The sequence below is a fragment of the Lineus longissimus genome, chromosome 12 (assembly GCF_910592395.1).
Source record: "Lineus longissimus chromosome 12, tnLinLong1.2, whole genome shotgun sequence".
Taxonomy (NCBI): Eukaryota; Metazoa; Nemertea; class Pilidiophora; order Heteronemertea; family Lineidae; genus Lineus; species Lineus longissimus.
In genome coordinates, this window is record NC_088319.1 from 12,578,029 (window position 1) to 12,596,828 (window position 18,800).

Consider the following 18,800-nt stretch of genomic DNA (forward strand, 5'->3'; position numbering starts at 1 on the left):
CTGACAAATGGCCTGGTGAAGAACATTGGGAAGACTATCTAGACCTAGATGGGACATGTGAACTTCCCACAAGGTATTTACCAAGAGGTTATGGACATTGATGCAATGGGATGGCAATAGCAGCTGGCCTTGTTCGTAGGTGGGGGTGATTTAACATACACCCTAGAAGTGACGTCCATCCGCTCTGTGGTGGAATTTCCTTTATGGAGTAATGCTTGGTGCATTGGGCCCCCTAACTAATGTTACACAACATCGATGACTAGAATTCAATCGGTGGATGGGTGACTGAGAAACATAACTGTCCGAACAAGGAACAGCAAAAAACGAAACAGAATAACTGTTCATAAAGTTTAGTTTATTTTCTTAGGAAAACCCAACAAAGTACTTAAAGAGAAATGGAATGATGATAGGCTTGTTCTCAGTCTATGCAAACAAATATTCCAACGTTATGATTTCTTATGTACAGGGTGTCACCACATTCGATGGAAAGTTTGTGAAAATCCTCATACGTGCGATGATTTTAGCGTTGACCGTAGGCACCACAATTTGCTCTAAAACTCATTTTGAAGGAGTTCTAATTGCTTGTCAAGTTTTAGCCAAAATGATGGTGCCTATGTTCAATCCTTAACAAAAGTTCCTTACCAATAATGATTTTATAATAATAATATGTATCACTTTATATGATAATGACAGCTTTTATCCAGACGTCATGCTGCTTTGCATACATGCTGGCTTTTGAACTCTACTCTTTTTGAACTCGACCAGTAGGGGAACCGAGCAGTGACTTGGCCGGGAGTCCAACCCACGACCTCTTGATCATGAGGCAGACTCTCTTCTACTGCACTACCTCTGCCCCATAACACACATGTACAGAGGTGTTCACTAAGGGTAGTTCAACTGCATTTTTTTGTACAAGTATTAATAGTTTCAATGTACTCCAAGATGGGAGAGACCCCTATCTGTGACTTCTAGTAACTTTAAATCTGATCTTCCTGGCTACTGCCTATAACCTTCCTTTAAAGATTGGGGAGTGTTCTTCCTTGGCCAACGTGATCAAAAGAGGTCAGAAACTAAGTCTACATTTTCTACGGTTCACTCCTGAGCAAAATCTAACTGCAAGGCAACTTGATTGAGACAAATCGGATTCATTACAACTACTGGGTGTCTATAAAAACATGGCACAGTTGCAAAGTAGAACATGTTTTGTTTAAATGATATAGGCCAATTATTCTTAACTACATGTAAATGAATATATTTGTGAACAAAGGATAAGAGATTTTGTTATTGTTTAAGTAGGCCGATCTCATTTGAGATGAAACTTTATTCAACCACGCAACCAAATTATTTTTATAAACACCCTGTACTATTGCTAGAGCTACGAAAACTCTGAAACAGAAACCTATCTGAAAACTACCCAAATGCAAAATTACTCAAAACCCGTAGCATTGACTCTCCTGGATTAAACGGGTACCGGTACACTGTATGTTAACATATATTTACTGCTGTTTTTAGTTCCAAACAATCTCCACGTACATTTATCTGTATGAAATATTTACAGTTAGCAATTTTTGTCCCACCGAATTCAACATCCAAGAACCATCAGTTCGTTACAAGAAAAGATTGTGCCATGACAAAATTCTGTCGAAGATAAAAAAATAGCTAGTTGGAATTAGGCTCCTGTGTTGCAAATACGCCACCATGCAGGAACTAATGGTACTAGGCTACGAGACGCAAATGTTTTGCTCTCAACGACCACATGTTACCATCTAAAATGGCGGCATCGGCTATCTGCAATTGATAAAAGACTAAGAATGTGGAACCAATGAATACTACAGTACCATAACTAGCCCTAGGTACCAAACTCTGTCAAAAGGTGGCTTTATTAATTCATGCTATCTGGAATAATAAAGATTGTAGCCTTGGATTGTAGCACTCTTAGTCTTACTGATTACGCAAAAATGAAGGCCTACGCCGCTCGTTCAAGATTTGAAATTTGTCATTGAAATTTCCAATTGCGTTAATACGTTCTAGATATAAAATTCAACCTTGCCATTGTGTAGACAGATATTCAAATTCCATAAATACAAAATTTCAACAAATTCGTATGCATAATAACTGCACTATGGCATTGTGTATTACTGCATTTCTATTTTCCTGGACAACCAGTAATTACAAACGGCGCAACCTTTAAAGTCCTATACCGTTCAAGTATACTGTATTTTTCTTTGGCTCTGGAAAATAGTAACCTGTTTAACCCACAAATGTGTATGCATACCTTCTATGCCCACTGCGCGAGTGCCTTGGGGTACTCCCCTGCTAAAACAATGCAAGAAGGAGAACTTATTGGCAACATTCCTCATACGTCTCAGTAAAATCTGCACCAAAATGTCTGCCGGTCACAAAAACCTTTAACCGTTTACAGTTCCCACAGTGCATAAGAGTCTCCGGTGTTGGCCTGGAGATTAATAATTTGGCCCCATCCCTCCTGCCTATCTTCCCCTTAAGGATAAATTCATACTGCCACAGCAGAGTTATGACTATCAAAAAACCACACACTCTTTCACGCTTCCCATGAATGTTACTTTATAATACAATGTGTTAATTTATAAAATATGATCATGGTGCTCGTTTACATCGGTAGTAAGTGATCGTCCTTGTCGTCATCGTCGTCCGCCAGCTGATCGTCACCAATGCCCTTGTACATCCTCGGGGCTGTCCTCGACGCCGAACCACTGCGACAGATCAACTCACAACCATCCTGAAGCGGAATGCAAAAGTTTACATTGAGAAATGTTTTTCTGACGACATGGACTATTGATACCTCAGTTAGCTCTGAACTCTCCAAGATAAAGGAGATATACAGGTAGGTTTTGCATGTAGTGCAAAATCCTACCCAGTGCTAGCGCGTGTTTTATATAGTAATGGTAATCGCAAGCGTCAGAGGGGTACGTTTAACTTATTAAGCACTACTTTTCAACTACAGTGGAACCTCTCTATTAGGGACACCCTCGCAACTGACAAGTGCTTTCCTTGATAGAGAGGTGTCCTGATTAGAGAGGTCAAATTGAAAGGAAACAACCAATTCGGGACCAAAACTAGTGTCCTTAATAGAGAGGATGTCCTTAATAGAGAGGTGTCCACTAAGGGAGGTTCCACAGAGAAACAGGAGAAAATGCCCCCAAGTCTCATATAGAAAAGCAAAGACACTACTGAGGTGAAACGATTGCAGTGTTTAGAGGCAGGGACAAGGTAGATACAACTGTAAGTAGAATGATATCAAACTCTTAGAGAGCAAGGGGGCAGCAATCTCTTATCGGCTCAGAACTGGACACTGTGGTCTACGAGCACACTCGAAATGACTTGATGTGGCAGAGACAGCACCGAGTGCCAAACAAATTTCAGTGCGCATACTATAGGACTGCCTTGACTTCCCTGCACAACAACATAGGAGGGCAGATGACCAACACAAAACGCACGAGAAGATAATGAGCACCTACAAGACAACTGCTGATTTTATCTCATCTCTAAAACTTTCGAATGCTAAGAAGAAGAGGAAGAAGATACTTACTGCCTGTAAATTTCCAAAGTCCTGCCAGAACCTGAGATGAGGCATCTGTTCCCAGCCCTTGGCTCCGGCGACAAATCGCTGGTACAGGAAACCAACAAGGAAATATAAACCTAACACGACAATAAATCTGTAAGAAAAAGACAGAAAGAACGTGACATGTATAGGACAATAAAGAGTTACTGGCAAAGGCTCTGTTATTCAAAAGCACAAAATTCATGTCATCCCTGACAGTTGTGTTATAGTATTGTCATAGTTATCTCTTTCAGGTAATGGAAAAAATTCTTCAAGTTAAGACTAATGACTCCGTTAAAGCTGACATGGTTTTGATCAACCCAGATGGCACCTTCTTTAAAGGGGTACGTCATTAGTTCATATACATTTACTGTTGGTCTAACTATATCTGATACCAGGCGGTGCCAATAGTCATAATGTATGCATGCTCGCATGTTATGGTGTGCGTATCAGTTTTCCCGATCGCTGCATGTGAATGTAGGCTTTGGCTTAACAACATGGTTGATACTTACATAATAACAACAATAGAGCCAATACTAAGACCACCAGGTAGAACAAAGGATTGATTTTGACATATAGCTGGATGATCTATCTCAAACAGGTAGTAACATTCGTCCTTCTTGTTGGTATTCTCTTCAACCACTCGTGCATCAACCTGAAACACAAACATATTACAGGCATAATTCTATATCAACCAGTGGCAGTGTTTCAATAAGTTACATCTCATTCACTGTCCACCTGGGTGTGAGCCTTTGGGTAATGTTTAAGTTAGGGTCAAATCTAAGTATTCCTGGCTAAAAAAGGAGCTTACTGCCGGACGACTACGACTCTAGGTGGTGACTAATTACCGAAGTTTGTTTAGGATCACAGGTGATCATTATTGATGCCCTCCTTGGTTCTTGATTACAATGGTCTTTATACTTTTCTCCTCCCATGTATTCCAAGAGAATCCAATTAGCTGTAAAAAACAAAGGACTCAAAAATAAACGGAACTGGAGCATTGAAATAACACAACAACGGTCATCTTCATCCCAGTTGTATTCAGTCTCTATAAATGTGCCCTACTTTGAACAAGATTTCACGGGGAAGACTGGCCTGCTTAGCCTTGGTTGGACACCAGTCTAGGAGAAACACTTTGAAATTGTAAGTGTTGCTTGTCAGCATTGCCATTGGTTTGCAAGACATCTAGGAGACTCAATATCAAATTCCAGCCATGGAGTTGGAAGAGACCAGCCAATTTGGTGTTGAATAAAAATCGGGTCCTATACAGTACGCTGAATGAGTTGCACCGAAATATTCAAATGACTTACGAACGCAGAAGAAGAAGACGATTTCTTTCCTCTTTTCATACTTACTTCCCGCCATTACTTTAGCATTCGATATCAATCCGACAACTTTCTTGTCAGTGTCAGGACTGGCGAGTTTCGTCTGGATGACGCCTGCCTTTGGCATTCCTGGCAGTGCTGGCAGTGCTGGCACACATATTCCTATTTTATAAGAATACTTCCCACTGTCTCGAGTTGTAAACCTGGAAGAAAATGTTTGTTTTTTAAATTGCCAGTGAGGCAGGCCTCTAATTTTTTGTCAGCCATATCATTTTCAAATAGCAAAATCGTTCAATATGGGTGTACGGTATTCATTTTAGCTCTTACAGATAATCAAATAGATGGTAGCAAAGAAGATTTAACTAAAATTATGATAACACGTTTGTCATAATGCCCAGTACACAAAAGACGTTGCAATTTTAAATTCCCAAAACTGTGAAATAAATGGCCACAGATATTTTGCGGTTTGCAGTAGTTTTGGATTTTGGCTATGACATTTGACTCCGACCGCCACTTCTGTCCGGACACACTACCACAGACCGGACTGCTAGTGGTATGAACAAAGGACCCTTTTACACCAGGTTCGGCGGAGGAAGCCACTGCTGGCCAAATCAAACCTAAATATGGACACAACAAACAAAAGAACATGTGGTGTGCGACCATGCGTTCTTTTGATTGCTGCTTGTTTGTTTGTTGTGGCCAAACTGGGCTTCCACCGCCTGGTTTAAGAGCCTCTATTCATCGTCTGACACTGAGTTGAGTTACAATACATGGTGGTTACACAGACTGAGTCATGAATCATGAGCATAAAATAATGTCTTCTTAGGACAACTCAAGGCAGGACTACAAGACATGGTTAACCGGAAAGATAATATGCTGCATCATGTACTATTCCTGCTATGTAGCCTATGAAATGCACTAACGTTTTGTTCATGAGAGGTTGCAGTCTTTTGATGGCAGAACTTGTTGCAGCATCTTTCATACTTGGCCACTGACACGTCGAAAACACATCACTGAACAATGTCAATATAGTTAATGCAATTATCAGAAGATCCATTATTCTCTGGACTGCTGACTGAGTTGTTGATTTTTCAGATTTTACTCTTAATTGGCGTTTGATTGGTCGTTTATGGTGCCCTTCCTTCCAAAAATTCATACAAAAATTACACGTTCACTTCCCAAAACGCGATTTGTCACATCCTCGAAATGTTGGAGTTCTTCTCCCAATTTACTAATTTAGCAAGTAACGCCACCATTAGTTCATATTATGCACTCGCAATGTTGGTGTGCATAATAACGCGGGAAATACGAATGGGCACGAATAAGGCCTGGCTGTGACCGTCTCATCTCTATCACCATGGGTGATATGAATAAAGACTAGCAAATGCTTTTATCTAAATCTCCGTACACATTACTCTTGGTCTTTGTATACAAAATTGAAGTAAAAGCATTTGCCAGACTTCATTCATATCTGCCCATGTTGGCAACACGGTGTCCAGAGCAGCCTGGACTGATTCGGCCTGGCTGTGACTACTGACTGTCTCGTCTGTGAGTGTGATGGCACTAACATTGGAATAACGCTAAAAGCAGTAGTTGGTTTATATAGTTAGGAAATGCCATCATGGCAGTTGACCGAAGAAGCAGTTGGCTAGCAGACAATGTCAATGATGGCGAGTAGTTGGTGGTTGGGACCGGAAAATGATATAATCAAGAGACACAGAGACAATGAGAATGTAGCCTTATCTTAAGCCATGGAGGTATTATTAATAATACCTCCATGCTTAAGCGAAACCAAAACTGTGTCGTACACCTGATTTATTATGGAACCTCAAGTTAATGTGATCATCTCAGGGATGAATTGATATTGGAGATAAACCATGAGTTCACATTGAATAGTTGAACTCTAGCATGAATCCATCATTCCTTGGCTGACTGATATAATTTGCGATCACATTGAATTGTTTGTCTCCTGCATGAATCCACATCCCTCAGATGACCACATTAACTTGAGTTCACATTGTATGGTTTATCACCAGTATGAATCCACACCCCTCAAATTACCACATTAACTTGAGTTCACATTGAATGGTTTATTACCAGTGTGAATCCACATCCCTCAAATGACCACATTAACTTGAGTTCCCATTGCATTGAATGGTTTATCACCACTATGAATCCACATCACTCACATGATCACCCATTCAATGGTTTATCACCAGTATGAATTCACATCACTCACGATCACCCATTCAATGGTTTATCATGGCCGCACCAGTATGAATCCACATCCCTCAGATGACCACATTAACTCGAGTTCCCATTGCATTGAATGGTTTATTACAGTATGAATCAACATCCCTCACATGATCACCCATTCAATGGTTCATCACCAGTATGAATCCACATCATAGCCGTCATAGTCAAGAGTCATCGCCGTCCGCACGTGCGCATTTGTATTTCCCGCGTTGTGTACTAAATGGTGGCATCACCTGTTACTCCGACATCCCTCGATGTGCCGATCGAGGATGTAACAAATCGCAACAAAATGGTTGTCCTCTGTATCCAAATAACTTCGCAAATTGTTGTTTTTTGATATTAGGAATCTTCTAAAGAGTTTATTTCAAGGCAGACAGTAAGCTAGAGTAATTGCCCTGCCATGGGTGTTGCCACTTTATGACGATGATTTGGGCTGGAAAGTGAAAGTTGTGGCAAGAAGTTCACATCTTCAACTAAAAAATGAATCATTGAATGAATGCACGCGCAGTGCACGAAATGCATTACAAATGTATTGCATGGATCATGGACCCCCTTCACACCAAGTTTGTTTTGGCTTTCTACATTACTGGTCTTTTGTTCGGCCCATTGTCGGGCATATTTTTAGACCAATGTGTGCGTTTGCTAGCCCAAGTAAAGCCTTATGAGGGCATGTGTGTAGTTTTCGACCCTCGCTGTCACTCGGTCTGATGATGATGTCATCGATGATGATGTCATCGATGATGATGATGGTGTCTTCTCACATGAAATTCATGACCATTTCTGATTTTTGTATGTGCTACGTAGTGTTTATAGACCTGGCCCTCCAGTCACTATGAAGGGATCTCGGCATGTCTGCTAAATAACTCAAAAAACAAACGGCATGCCGACTCAACTACTACTACGGCAGCTTGACCACGGAAATGGCAATACCGATCTGTCCCGGAAATCTGTCCCACTTGGGCACTAGCATCATACTCATGAAGTCTTAAGAATGTTGAGCACTCAATTCTCTAATACTTTCAGGGACCAGCGTGTGGTTTCAATGAAGAGGGGTGGAATGGAGGTTGGGCTCCGATGTGTGCGTGGTCCAGACTGGAAGTGGAGTTACCAAGACGACGGAGAAGGACATGTTGGAACAGTGGTAGAGATTGGGAAACCGGGCAGCACAACCTCTCCTGATAAAACTGTAGTGGTGCAGTGGGATTCAGGATCAAGGACGAACTACAGAGTTGGTTACCAAGGGTCTTATGACCTGAGGATTTTTGATAATGCTCCTATTGGTAAGATTCCTACTGCTATCAAAACCTTTGATTCAATGATTGCTTATGATGGGACTCAATGTATCTGGAGGCTCTCTTCGACCTGGAATGTTCCAGAATTTTAACAGCAATACATGTACTTGTATTCACTATCAAAGTGTCACAATCATATCACTGGTTACTTGTTCAATTAAAAACATTTTAATTCAGTTTAAAAATCCACTCTATCAAAAGTTTGCTTCCAGCTGCATGTATTCTGACACTTTCATTTTTCCCCTCTTCAGGTGTTCGCCACCAAAATATTGTCTGTGATGCATGCAAGAAGCAGGATGTAATGGGAATGAGGTGGACGTGTCTTAAATGCAAGGATTACGACCTCTGCTCTCAGTGCTACATGGCTGATAAACATGAAACCAATCATTCATTTCTCAGAATTGATTATCCTGGGATACCAGGGTAAGTTTAGGTTCATACTCCGTTTCAGAAGAATGGATAATTTCGACAAAAACAAACAAGGGCCCTGACAAAATAAATGTGCAGATTATGTCAAAAGGCCTAAGCCTACTTCGGACAATGTCATAACTCACTGTGACCTTTTGTACCAGGTGAAAAGGATGACTGGTCAGTGCCCAAACAAATTTTGTCGAAATCATCCATATGGCACTGCACACAAAAAGCCTGTTAAAAATGGCTGAGAATAGTTGTTATTTTTTTGCTGTAAATGGGCCTGTTCTTCGTCAAGATTAGTCTGATTCTGGCAGAGTAAGTCTTTTTAGTTACTGATGACTTGGAAGTTTCAGATGAATTACAACGTGTTCAATGCATTTACAGGGTGAAGGTGCCAAAGCGTAATGGGTCAGTAAAGATCACAGCCAAGGGTATATTTACTGGTGCTAAAGTTGTCCGAGGGCCAGACTGGGATTGGGGAATACAGGATGGTGAGTAGGAGTGCATTGTTGAGATGTTTCTGTGACATCAGCAGTTAGAAGCCAGGTTTTTGGTTCTATAATCCATATACTGTAAAATGTCTTTAATTTGGTGGCCCTACATTGTGTATGTTCACAAAACCATAATTTAAAAGATTCTTCATCCATATATTTGCTTTAATTGATGCATATACCAGTACCAATGTGAAAACCATACTTTAAAAACACAAAAGAAGCACTTTCTATCTTGCTATTTCTCACTTATAAAATACAAAATATATGGACCAGTCAAGACCAGAGGAGCCATTGAAGATAAAGGGATGTTTTACCATTGAGGAATATTTACTGTTGATTGGTGAACTAAAAGTTATTTTCCCCTCAAGGTACAGATGGGAAATATGGGAAGGTGCTCGATATTCGAGGCTGGGATACAGAATCAGGTCGAAGTGTTGCTTGCGTTGCATGGCAGGCGGGAATGACCAATGTTTACCGACTCGGACACAAGGGGAAAGTGGACATTAAATATATCTCGGATGGAGTCGGAGGGACTTACTACCGCGACCATTTACCTGTGTTGGGAGAATCAGTTGAACCGCCAGCGTCTAACTCCGCCCATTGTGAATTCAAGGTCGGCGACAAAGTGCGTGTTGACCTTGACATCGTCATATTGAAGGCCATGCAGGAAGGTCACGGGGGATGGAATCCGAAAATGGCAGATGTAAGTTTGTTTGTCCTGTTCACTGATAATGACAAAGGTTGCAATGTAAAATGAGGAATCTTCGAGAAATTTTACTGGTATATACCTCGCACCTCGGAGCCATTAGGCATTTGGGCTTATCGAAGATTCACTTCCCTTGTTTGGTTTTACGATCATGTTAAAAGTGTCTTCTTTCTCTTCCAGTACATTGGTCGAGTTGGTACAGTTCATCGGATAACTGAAAGAGGTGACGTGCGAGTGCAGTACGAAGGATGTGCCAACCGATGGACATTTCACGCCGGTGCCTTGACTAAGGTAATTGCAGTAGAAACCTCCGTTTGCAGAAACTTAATTGCAAGGTGCACATGCTCTCTCCTTGAACTTATTTTAAGGACACAAAATTGGTCGTTTCCACTCAATCTAACTTTTGTAAACAGGACAAATCCCTTAGGACAGTAGTTGTCTGTACCTAAGGTGTCCTTGTTAGAGAGCAGTAAAAACATGAGTGAGGTAAAAGTGACCATTAGTTTCACCTCTGCAATTGTGCAGGTAGTAGTGTCAATATTTTGTGGAACTCATGAGTCAGCTGACGATGCCCCATCTCTCATTCAGATGGCCTTTCAGTTTCAGCAACCTTCAAGTTTCTCACATTAATTTTTCATGTGGTTTCAGGTGCAGCAGTTTGCGGTTGGTGATATCGTGAAAATCTCAGACAATCTTCCCCAAGTCAAGAGTCAGCAAAAAGATCACGGCGAATGGACAGATCAGATGAAGGCTGTAAGTTATGCATTCATGATATGATTTGGTGTCTTTGGTAGTGCGCTATTGTCAGCCTAACATGACATAATCTAAGGAAAATATAAGTCATCAGCTTCCTCAAGCTTTCAGCTGCATTTTTGGAATATTTGTATGCATTACACAAAGTTTTACTCATTCTTGATTGTTTTTTCAGGCTCTCGGCCAGACCGGTAAAGTGTTGAAGGTGTACGCTGACGGGGATCTTCGCGTTTCGGTGGCATCTCAGACCTGGACGTTCAATCCCGCCTGCTGCCATCTTGTCTTGCAGGTGACGCAAGACGTCAACAAGAGTGGCGTCCAGAAGAGGGAGGATGCATGTGAGTAGAGGGGAACCACCATTAGCAGATACCTCTCTATTAAAGACACTGCATTTGACGATGGCATTTGATTGGCCCCCCCCCCCCACCCCCCAAAAAAAGATCCTAACTTACTTTATACTGTAAACCGTAAATTTTTCTTGTCTTTTTTTATTTTTGCGAGTCATGAAAATTACCAAAAAAAATTAGATATTTAAGTTTTTATTTTGTTTTTTTCCAACCAAAAAGTCTTTAAGATTTTGATTTTCCCAAATTGTGTTAATTTGCAAAATTCACGACCATGAAACACCCGGGGAGATTTCATGCTTTCTAATATACTATTATCTTATCATTTCATGCAGCACCAATCAGCGCAATATTCCAGAAGATCATGGAGTTACAGAATCTCACCGGTCCAGACATCTTGGTGCGGGAAGCTGCGCAGGGACACCTACCGATGGTCAAGGAGATAGTCACAAAACACCCAGATAAGGTATGATGCTGAAAAAATCGATCTGGATGGCCAAGTCTCTTAAATGGAAGGTCAAATTTTCAAGCCCTGTTAGTACGGTAGCTCCTTCTGATTCAAGTGCAAGCTCTATGCATATGGGCAAGAATAGATTTAATCCATACTTGATATGGGGTACAGACTATCTTCTCACCAGGCATTGGGGATATAACATTACTCTGTGGGGGAACTCTCTAGGACAGACGACTTGATTACCAAAAATAGACTAACTGTTTCATGTATATCTCAAAAACTGTGAACGCTGAAGAACAAAAAAAGTATCTTTTTCTAGGATTGTAATGAATAACATCAATTGATATTTCACCTCTCTGGTTCGGTAATTTTTGCAGATTGACCAGAAAAGTTCGGGTAAGACGGCGTTGCAAGTTGCTAGTCACCAAGGACACATAGAGTTAGTCAAGATGTTGGTGAACGCCGGGGCGAACCTCGAGTGCCAGGATGAAGATGGGGATACAGCTCTACATTATTCTGCATTTGGGTGAGTCAGCAGTAATACACACTCTCGTTAAAGGACTGTCGATTTGGCATAGTTGAAACATTGGTGCCTGTCACCCATGAGGTCCTGAGTTCCATTCCCAGACTGACTTTGCAGGCGTATATGCGATAGAGAGGGTAAATCACATCTGCTTACCCTCGGGTGCCCTGGTTTCCTCCTACAATACAAGTAGCTTGATTAATAGTAAATGAGCAAATAATTACCCGGATTAAACAAAAGAAGAAATGAAAGAAAGTACCCATTGGTGGAATTGCTTCAAAGATCCAAAAGTCAGCTAAATATCTCAGCTCTGAGTCAACTGTACAGGCCTACTAACTTCACAAGAATGACTGGCTTGGTGCAAAACTTTAACTACTTGCACCAAAAGTGATGTCATGTTACTTGTATTTCTGTAGAATTTGGCTGGTTTCATAGAAACGCTTTGGCATTCAGATCTAGGGAACCTGTCAGCTTCATTTTACCATAGTATCTCAAATTTTTAAAATGGCTTTTGGCGACTTTTGCATTAGAATAGAACTCATCACTTGTTCATCTTCATTTGACATTTTGTCTCAAATCCATTTTCGGTCATTTTCAGGAACCAGCCTGAAGTCACTGAACTGTTACTGTCAAAAGGCAGTCAAATCAATGCCTTAAACAATGGAGGTTGTAGTACGCTCCATGTGGCCGTCAACAAGCAACACGTCAAATGTGTTAAAGTCTTACTCAAGCATAAATGTGATGTTAATATTCAGGTTAGTGAGTTCTTTTTCTTCTTCATATTTGTCTTCTTCTCCCAAAACTCCATCCAGCTTCAACAGATTGTGGATAGTTGACGGTAGACTCGAAAGTGTAGATAAATAGAAGTGTGCTTAAAATATTGAAAAAAAAAGTGAGAATGACAACAGTGAAGAGCTCAAATAAAAACTGGGGCTGTATGTACGGGGCAGTGTCCTTGCATTCTATTTTTGAATCCCCCTCCCCTGCTATGTAATCAAAGGATTGCCCCTCCCAACATGATGAAATGATAGTCCCACGCTTATTTCGAACTGGGGTCAAGACAAATATAACAATTACTCAAATTGTTATAACTACAATGTATTCTCATTCCTCCAAATTTCTAGGATTCCTATGGAGATACTGCCTTACACGATGCCATCGGCAAGGACAACAAGGAAATTGTGGAAGTGTTGGCCAATCATCCTGGAGTTGACTTCAGCCTGAAGAATAAACGCGGCTTCAACTGCCTGCATCATGCAGCATTGAAAGGAAATAGCCAGTAAGTACAATCTGTCACAGTCCCTACTTGGCCCGAGAAGTAAGAAGTCAGTTGTGACAGCTGGCAACCCACATTCAAAATTAGTTTTCTTTGAATTTTCTTTTATTCTTATTTCATGACTCGCCAGATTCATGTGTACAAGTTACAAAGAGAATAATCTTGGTTTGTTTGAAAGTCTGTTTTAAATCAATATGATAATTTTCCAGCGCAACAGAGAATATTCTTGCCAAGTGTCCCCACCTAGTGGACATCAAGAAGGAAGATGGTTTTGGTGCTCTACACCTCGCCTCTCTCAATGGCCATTGTGACGTCGCCGACATCTTGCTAGAGAAGGGGGGCGCCGACATTGAAATTAAGAACAATCGACAGCAGACGCCGCTTTTGCTATCCGCGTCCCAGGGTCATGCGGCCATAGTGGAGTTGCTTGTGTCCAGAGGTAAGTTTTGATTAAATAATTGTATTTGTCACTCTACTGTTACTTGCTTGTGTCGAGAGGTAAGTTTTGATTATTGTTACTTTGAATGCAAGGTATGTGCATTTACTAGAAAAAATGTACTTCGTACTTCATATAACAATGAGCTACATATATGTACATGTTATTTCAGGAGCCAACATAGCACTAGAAGACGAAGATGGCGATACGTGCCTCCACCTGGCGTTGATGCGACAAATCTTGCCAAATGAGGGCGAGGACTCCCCAGCCGTTGCGGAGATGAGGAACCAGCTTGGCTTATCGGAACAGGAAGGCCCGACCAGCGCCATTATTGCCGCTTTCCTTGCCCAGAAGGGGGCATCGCTTAGTCATAAGAACAAGCAGGGCAAGGCGGCGCTGGACTTGGTGACGGATGGAAAGATTGTAGATCTGATACAGAAATTCTCCTCGCCAAGGTTGGTACTAATTTGTTTATTGCTCCAGAGGTCAATGAAACATCTAGTCAATGTAGATTTACTCCTTGTTGTGGTAAAAGTACTCTTTATTTGTTAGGAAGAGTAAGAAATGTCTGCCAAATTGTCAGACCATAATTGATTGGCAGTGACATGCCTTGTCATCTTGAATCAAACAAAATCTCAGTCGCTGGTTTCACGTATTGTTTCAGTGTCGAAGAAGAAGAAGAGGAGGAAAAAGTCGACTGTATGGTTTGCTGCGATGACATCGCCACAGTCAAGTTTGAGCCGTGCAATCATAAGATCGTCTGCAGTGACTGCTGCATCAAGATGAAGAAATGCCTCGTCTGTCAGGAGATTATCGTTAGCAAGATTGACCGAGGTAAATACTGTAGTCTGCTCCTAGATTTTGAGAAATGTTGCATATCAGTTTATCACTCTCAAGTTTTCTTGGAATTTTCTTAAACCTACCTCATATACATCTTTGTGCCATGTCTCACTGTTTTGATCCATTCATTCAAAACATCACTCCGACCATGACTGATATTTTCGTGGTATTTTTTTTTTTCGTGGTATTTTCATCCCCATCTATGGCAACCAATAACGTTTGTATTAAAGATCTTTCTCATTCTCCAGTCTGATGTGAAGTTATTTTTTTCATTGCTTTCAGAAAACAAGTTCATTGATCGTCAGCGCCCTGTTGACCAAGAAAACAACGCCACCATACAGGAACTACAGAAACAAATGCAGGATATGGAAGATACGATCAACTGCTCGATTTGTCTTGAGAACAAGCGAAACGTTGCGTTCCTGTGCGGACACAGCGCGTGCTCGATCTGTGCCATGCCACTGAAGACATGCCACATGTGTCGCAAACCAATTACCAAGAGAATTAATCTGTTTTGAAATTGTGGGTGGAAAAATACTGAGAATTTTTTTGACAGATTTCAACGAGGTGTTTTAAATAAATCTGTTTTAAACTTGCCAATGAAGATGTCCTGTAAAATTCTGAAATGATGTTTGGAGAATTTTTCAATGCGAGAAATAGTAAAATTCTGGGCACTGAAAGAGTTAATAGTGCAGGAGATGACCAAGTCTTAACCCCACGCCCTTTTCTGCACAGGTGGTTGCTGATAAATTGGTCCTGTGTATATGCATCTTAGTCCTTCGACAACATACACCATCCTAATCCTATTGACGCCCTCTTTAGTAAGAGGTTAAAACTTTGTCTTACACCTAGTAGTAGTACATAGTCGACACTTCTCAAACTTTCCACTCGGGTGAGAACCAGAGTCCACTGAGCAACATTCAAGTTTTGAGAAAAATGGAATAGGCCTGGGTCCACACAACGTAAAAGAAAAGTGGAGTGCTGCCATCTATGAGGAAATGGATGAAACTACATCAATGAGCCTCTGCCAGAAAACAATGTTCAGTGTCTGACGAAACAATGTTCAGTGTCTGACGTTGCTACATGCCCTTTTCATTTTTGACCAACTTGTCACTTATTGGACTCTGGTGCTCACTGCCTTGATGTAGCTTTATAGAGCGTCTCTAAGACAATCGTAAATGTACGTATGTTAAATGAAATTGTTCGATCAATTTAGAGGGTCCAATAACTTCTGTGTGGTGCACTATTACATTGATACTAATGCATTTATATTTAGCCTAATTGGTAAAACGTAGCAATCCTTGTATATCTATCGCTGTTGCCGTTGCTAACGATTCAATCACTGTTGTAAAGCTAACATAGGCAGGTTAATTTCAGTAGCTCTGAACATGTTTGATAACAACTGTAAACTATGTAGCTGGAAGAGTAGTCCAAGCAACACAGGGATGTAAAATTTCCGATTTTAGGCAATTCTATTTCACACCTCTCAATTTCACCAGTCACAAAAGATTTGGTAGTCTGTCTATCGTTACTGGAAAGCCGTTTGCCATTTTAGCACGGTCGGGTGATTGGGTTCCATGCCGACTGGGTGACTGGGGAAAGCCATTGAAACAAAATCAGCCAATCAAAGAATTTTCATTGTGATATATCGTGAAATCTTCCTTTGTAGTTAAAAACGAAAAGGCCAGTATAGTATATTGTTTCGAATATACAGGGTGGGTCAATAAAAAAGTAATCCAAAAGTAAAGGGTTAATACGTCCAGGATAATTATTCTGTTATCATTGTGCTAAGCGATGCATGGTCAGAGCATTGTTATCAATAAGTCAGTGGATGAGTTATAGCTTTTACATCATGACTCGACTATAATTTTTTTTAAATATGATTATCCTAGACGTAATAACCATTTACCTCTTGATTACCTTTTTATTGACTCGCCCTGTACTGTCTCAGCAAATGTTGTAGTTCTTTGATATTCACTGAACAGTGGCTAATTTATATCATTTCTTCTACTTCACAATTTTACAGTTATTGTGTTGTATTGTCAGTTTTTCGCATATCTTTACATTTTCAATGAAGGACCTATATACTACATGAATGTGCCCAATTTGGCTTGTAAGAATTGTATTTTGATGAATTTGCCAACAACTAATAGATCGTGTGGTATATTTTTGTGCCAGTTTTTGCTATGATGATGATTTGGTTTGTTCTGTTGGTAGGTCTTGAGATTGCTTCATCGTAGCAGTGTGAAATGTTCGTCTGTATAATCAACATTGTTGTTTGAAAGATTAGGATTTGGAGACTGGGAGGCGCAAAAATTTATCTAACTCTCTTCCAAAATTAGTCAAGCCTCGGCACACGCTGCCATTTTTCTGTGCAAAAAACCTGCTTTAGCTGAGAAAAATTGCAGCTACTCTGTGATAATAATCACTGCGCCTGGCATAATGTCTGTCGAAATAAATTTTATGTGTATCTTTGACTTACCCGACCCCAGTCTTCTCAATCTTAAGGTTAACCTGAAACCAGTTACCAAGTAACAGTATAGCCTTGTATGTATTGTACATAGTGTGAGCCTTTACATCTGATTTCCTGCTTAATCAAGAATCAATAAAGACTATTCATTGTCAATTCTTGGTAATCAAGAATAAATAAAGACAAGTCTTTATCAATTCCTGGTTTAATCAATATTGGATTTGTAAAAAGTCTCCTGATTGGAGGAAATATGAATGTGTCAGTTTCTCGGCCAATCGGGTAATTTGGTACACATTGGAAAGTGACCCGTTCCCCCTGAGGGATGTCTTTTTGTACAGTAGCTTCTTTTTGATAGTAATCTTGTAAATTTGTTTCACTTTTGTGTGAGTAATTTAATAGTGATTGTACAGTAACATTGTGTAGCGTTGTGAGTCCTGAGCTATTATAGTCCATGTTATGAAGCTTGTACAGTAGTCAGTGATGTTGTATGCTCCTATCTAATAAACACACCTTGAAACAATGACATTAAGGGGTACGCCATTTGTAATTACTGGTGGTCCAGGAAAATAGAAATGCAATCCTACACAATGCCGTAGTGCAGTAATCGTGCACATGAATTTGATGAGACAGTATTTGTAAAGCTGTCTACAAAACGGCATTGTCTACACAACAACATTGTCTACACAACAGCATTGTCTACACAGCAGCATTGTCTACACAACAGCATTGTCTACACAACAGCATTGTCTACACAACAGCATTGTCTACACAGCAGCATTGTCTACACAACAGAATTGTCTGCACAGCAGCATTGTCTACACAACAGCATTGTCTACACAACAGCATTGTCTACACAACAGCATTGTCTACACAACAGCATTGTCTACACAACAGCATTGTTGACTTTTCGTTCTTTGTGGTCAAATTTGTGATGCTGTTCATTGATATTTCAGTATTTGTGTAAATAGTTTCTTGACTTCCACAAGCATACATTGCTGTACTCCTTATTTGACAAAGTACTACAATTTTCGTCATGGCAGAATCTTGTGAGTTAATTCAGCTGATAAGGTTGACTTCTTGTTGTCTGATTAAAGTGTGTTAACCTTATATTACATGTATCTGTTGCATAATCAGATAGGTTTTGTGATTTATCTATGTGCTCTTAGTTGAAATTGGTTCAAAACAGTCTAAGCTTGATTGTCAAGGGTTAAATTTTCATAAGTTCGATTGTTAGAGTTAATATTGAATTTCCTGATGACATTGTCATTTTTTCATCTATGTTCTCTAAATAGCATTAAACTCTACCAGCTTCTGGTTTCAATAGTCAGCTTACTTCAGTAGCCATATCAAAATAATGAAAGGCAGTGACACAGAGCAGGGGTGTGGGCTTGGGGGAGTGTATGGGGTGTCCCAAAAAACACTTTTCAAAAGTTTACTTTTTGACATCCTTGAAAGACCATGGTTATTCCCAGATGCCAGGATTCTGGTCCTTAGATTTATGATTTTTGTCTGGAGGAGGGCCCCAATACCCTCAAAAGTCTTCAAACTAAATCGGGGTTTTTTTTCCGCTCACCCTGCATAATGGACAGATTGTTTTGATCCAAACTTTAGTGTATATTTTCTTAATCAATGCCTTC

At 40.3% G+C, this 18,800-nt stretch overlaps 2 protein-coding genes across 3 annotated transcripts; one reads left to right on the plus strand and one right to left on the minus strand.

The window, feature by feature from the left end:
- Positions 1 to 346: 346 nt before the first annotated feature.
- Positions 347 to 6,124, minus strand: LOC135496578 (cation-dependent mannose-6-phosphate receptor-like). The gene is made up of 6 exons (XM_064785941.1): positions 5,829 to 6,124; positions 4,936 to 5,108; positions 4,429 to 4,538; positions 4,093 to 4,235; positions 3,569 to 3,695; positions 347 to 2,758 (listed from the first exon to the last, which is right to left on the minus strand). The coding sequence occupies exons 1-6, from the start codon at positions 6,059 to 6,061 to the stop codon at positions 2,630 to 2,632; spliced, it is 915 nt and encodes a 304-aa protein (XP_064642011.1). The 5' UTR covers positions 6,062 to 6,124; the 3' UTR covers positions 347 to 2,629.
- A 1,305-nt stretch (positions 6,125 to 7,429) lies between these two features.
- Positions 7,430 to 15,228, plus strand: LOC135496577 (E3 ubiquitin-protein ligase MIB2-like). 2 transcript variants are annotated; one of them, XM_064785939.1, is made up of 16 exons: positions 7,430 to 7,537; positions 8,185 to 8,441; positions 8,705 to 8,876; positions 9,252 to 9,358; positions 9,730 to 10,064; positions 10,248 to 10,358; positions 10,716 to 10,820; positions 10,996 to 11,158; positions 11,500 to 11,630; positions 11,996 to 12,144; positions 12,740 to 12,896; positions 13,266 to 13,420; positions 13,627 to 13,856; positions 14,026 to 14,308; positions 14,518 to 14,687; positions 14,976 to 15,228. In XM_064785939.1, the coding sequence occupies exons 2-16, from the start codon at positions 8,204 to 8,206 to the stop codon at positions 15,209 to 15,211; spliced, it is 2,742 nt and encodes a 913-aa protein (XP_064642009.1). In that variant the 5' UTR covers positions 7,430 to 7,537; positions 8,185 to 8,203; the 3' UTR covers positions 15,212 to 15,228. The 2 variants fall into 2 exon arrangements, with proteins under 2 accessions (XP_064642009.1, XP_064642010.1); XM_064785940.1 differs by having other exon boundaries at positions 9,736 to 10,064.
- The last annotated feature ends 3,572 nt before the right edge of the window (positions 15,229 to 18,800 follow it).

What these genes read in the sequence shown, in the direction of transcription:
- LOC135496578 (XM_064785941.1), bottom strand. Translation starts at nt 6,061, where the DNA reads ATGAATTTTTGGAAGGAAGGGCACCATAAACGACCAATCAAACGCCAA. An exon ending in GTGATCCTAAACAAACTTCG is followed by an intron (nt 4,236 to 4,428) that starts GTAATTAGTCAC and finishes TTTGTGTTTCAG; the next exon opens with GTTGATGCACGAGTGGTTGA. An exon ending in ACTTTGGAAATTTACAGGCA is followed by an intron (nt 2,759 to 3,568) that starts GTAAGTATCTTC and finishes ATTCCGCTTCAG; the next exon opens with GATGGTTGTGAGTTGATCTG.
- LOC135496577 (XM_064785939.1), top strand. Translation starts at nt 8,204, where the DNA reads ATGAAGAGGGGTGGAATGGAGGTTGGGCTCCGATGTGTGCGTGGTCCA. An exon ending in GGACAGATCAGATGAAGGCT is followed by an intron (nt 10,821 to 10,995) that starts GTAAGTTATGCA and finishes TTGTTTTTTCAG; the next exon opens with GCTCTCGGCCAGACCGGTAA. An exon ending in GCATTGAAAGGAAATAGCCA is followed by an intron (nt 13,421 to 13,626) that starts GTAAGTACAATC and finishes ATAATTTTCCAG; the next exon opens with CGCAACAGAGAATATTCTTG.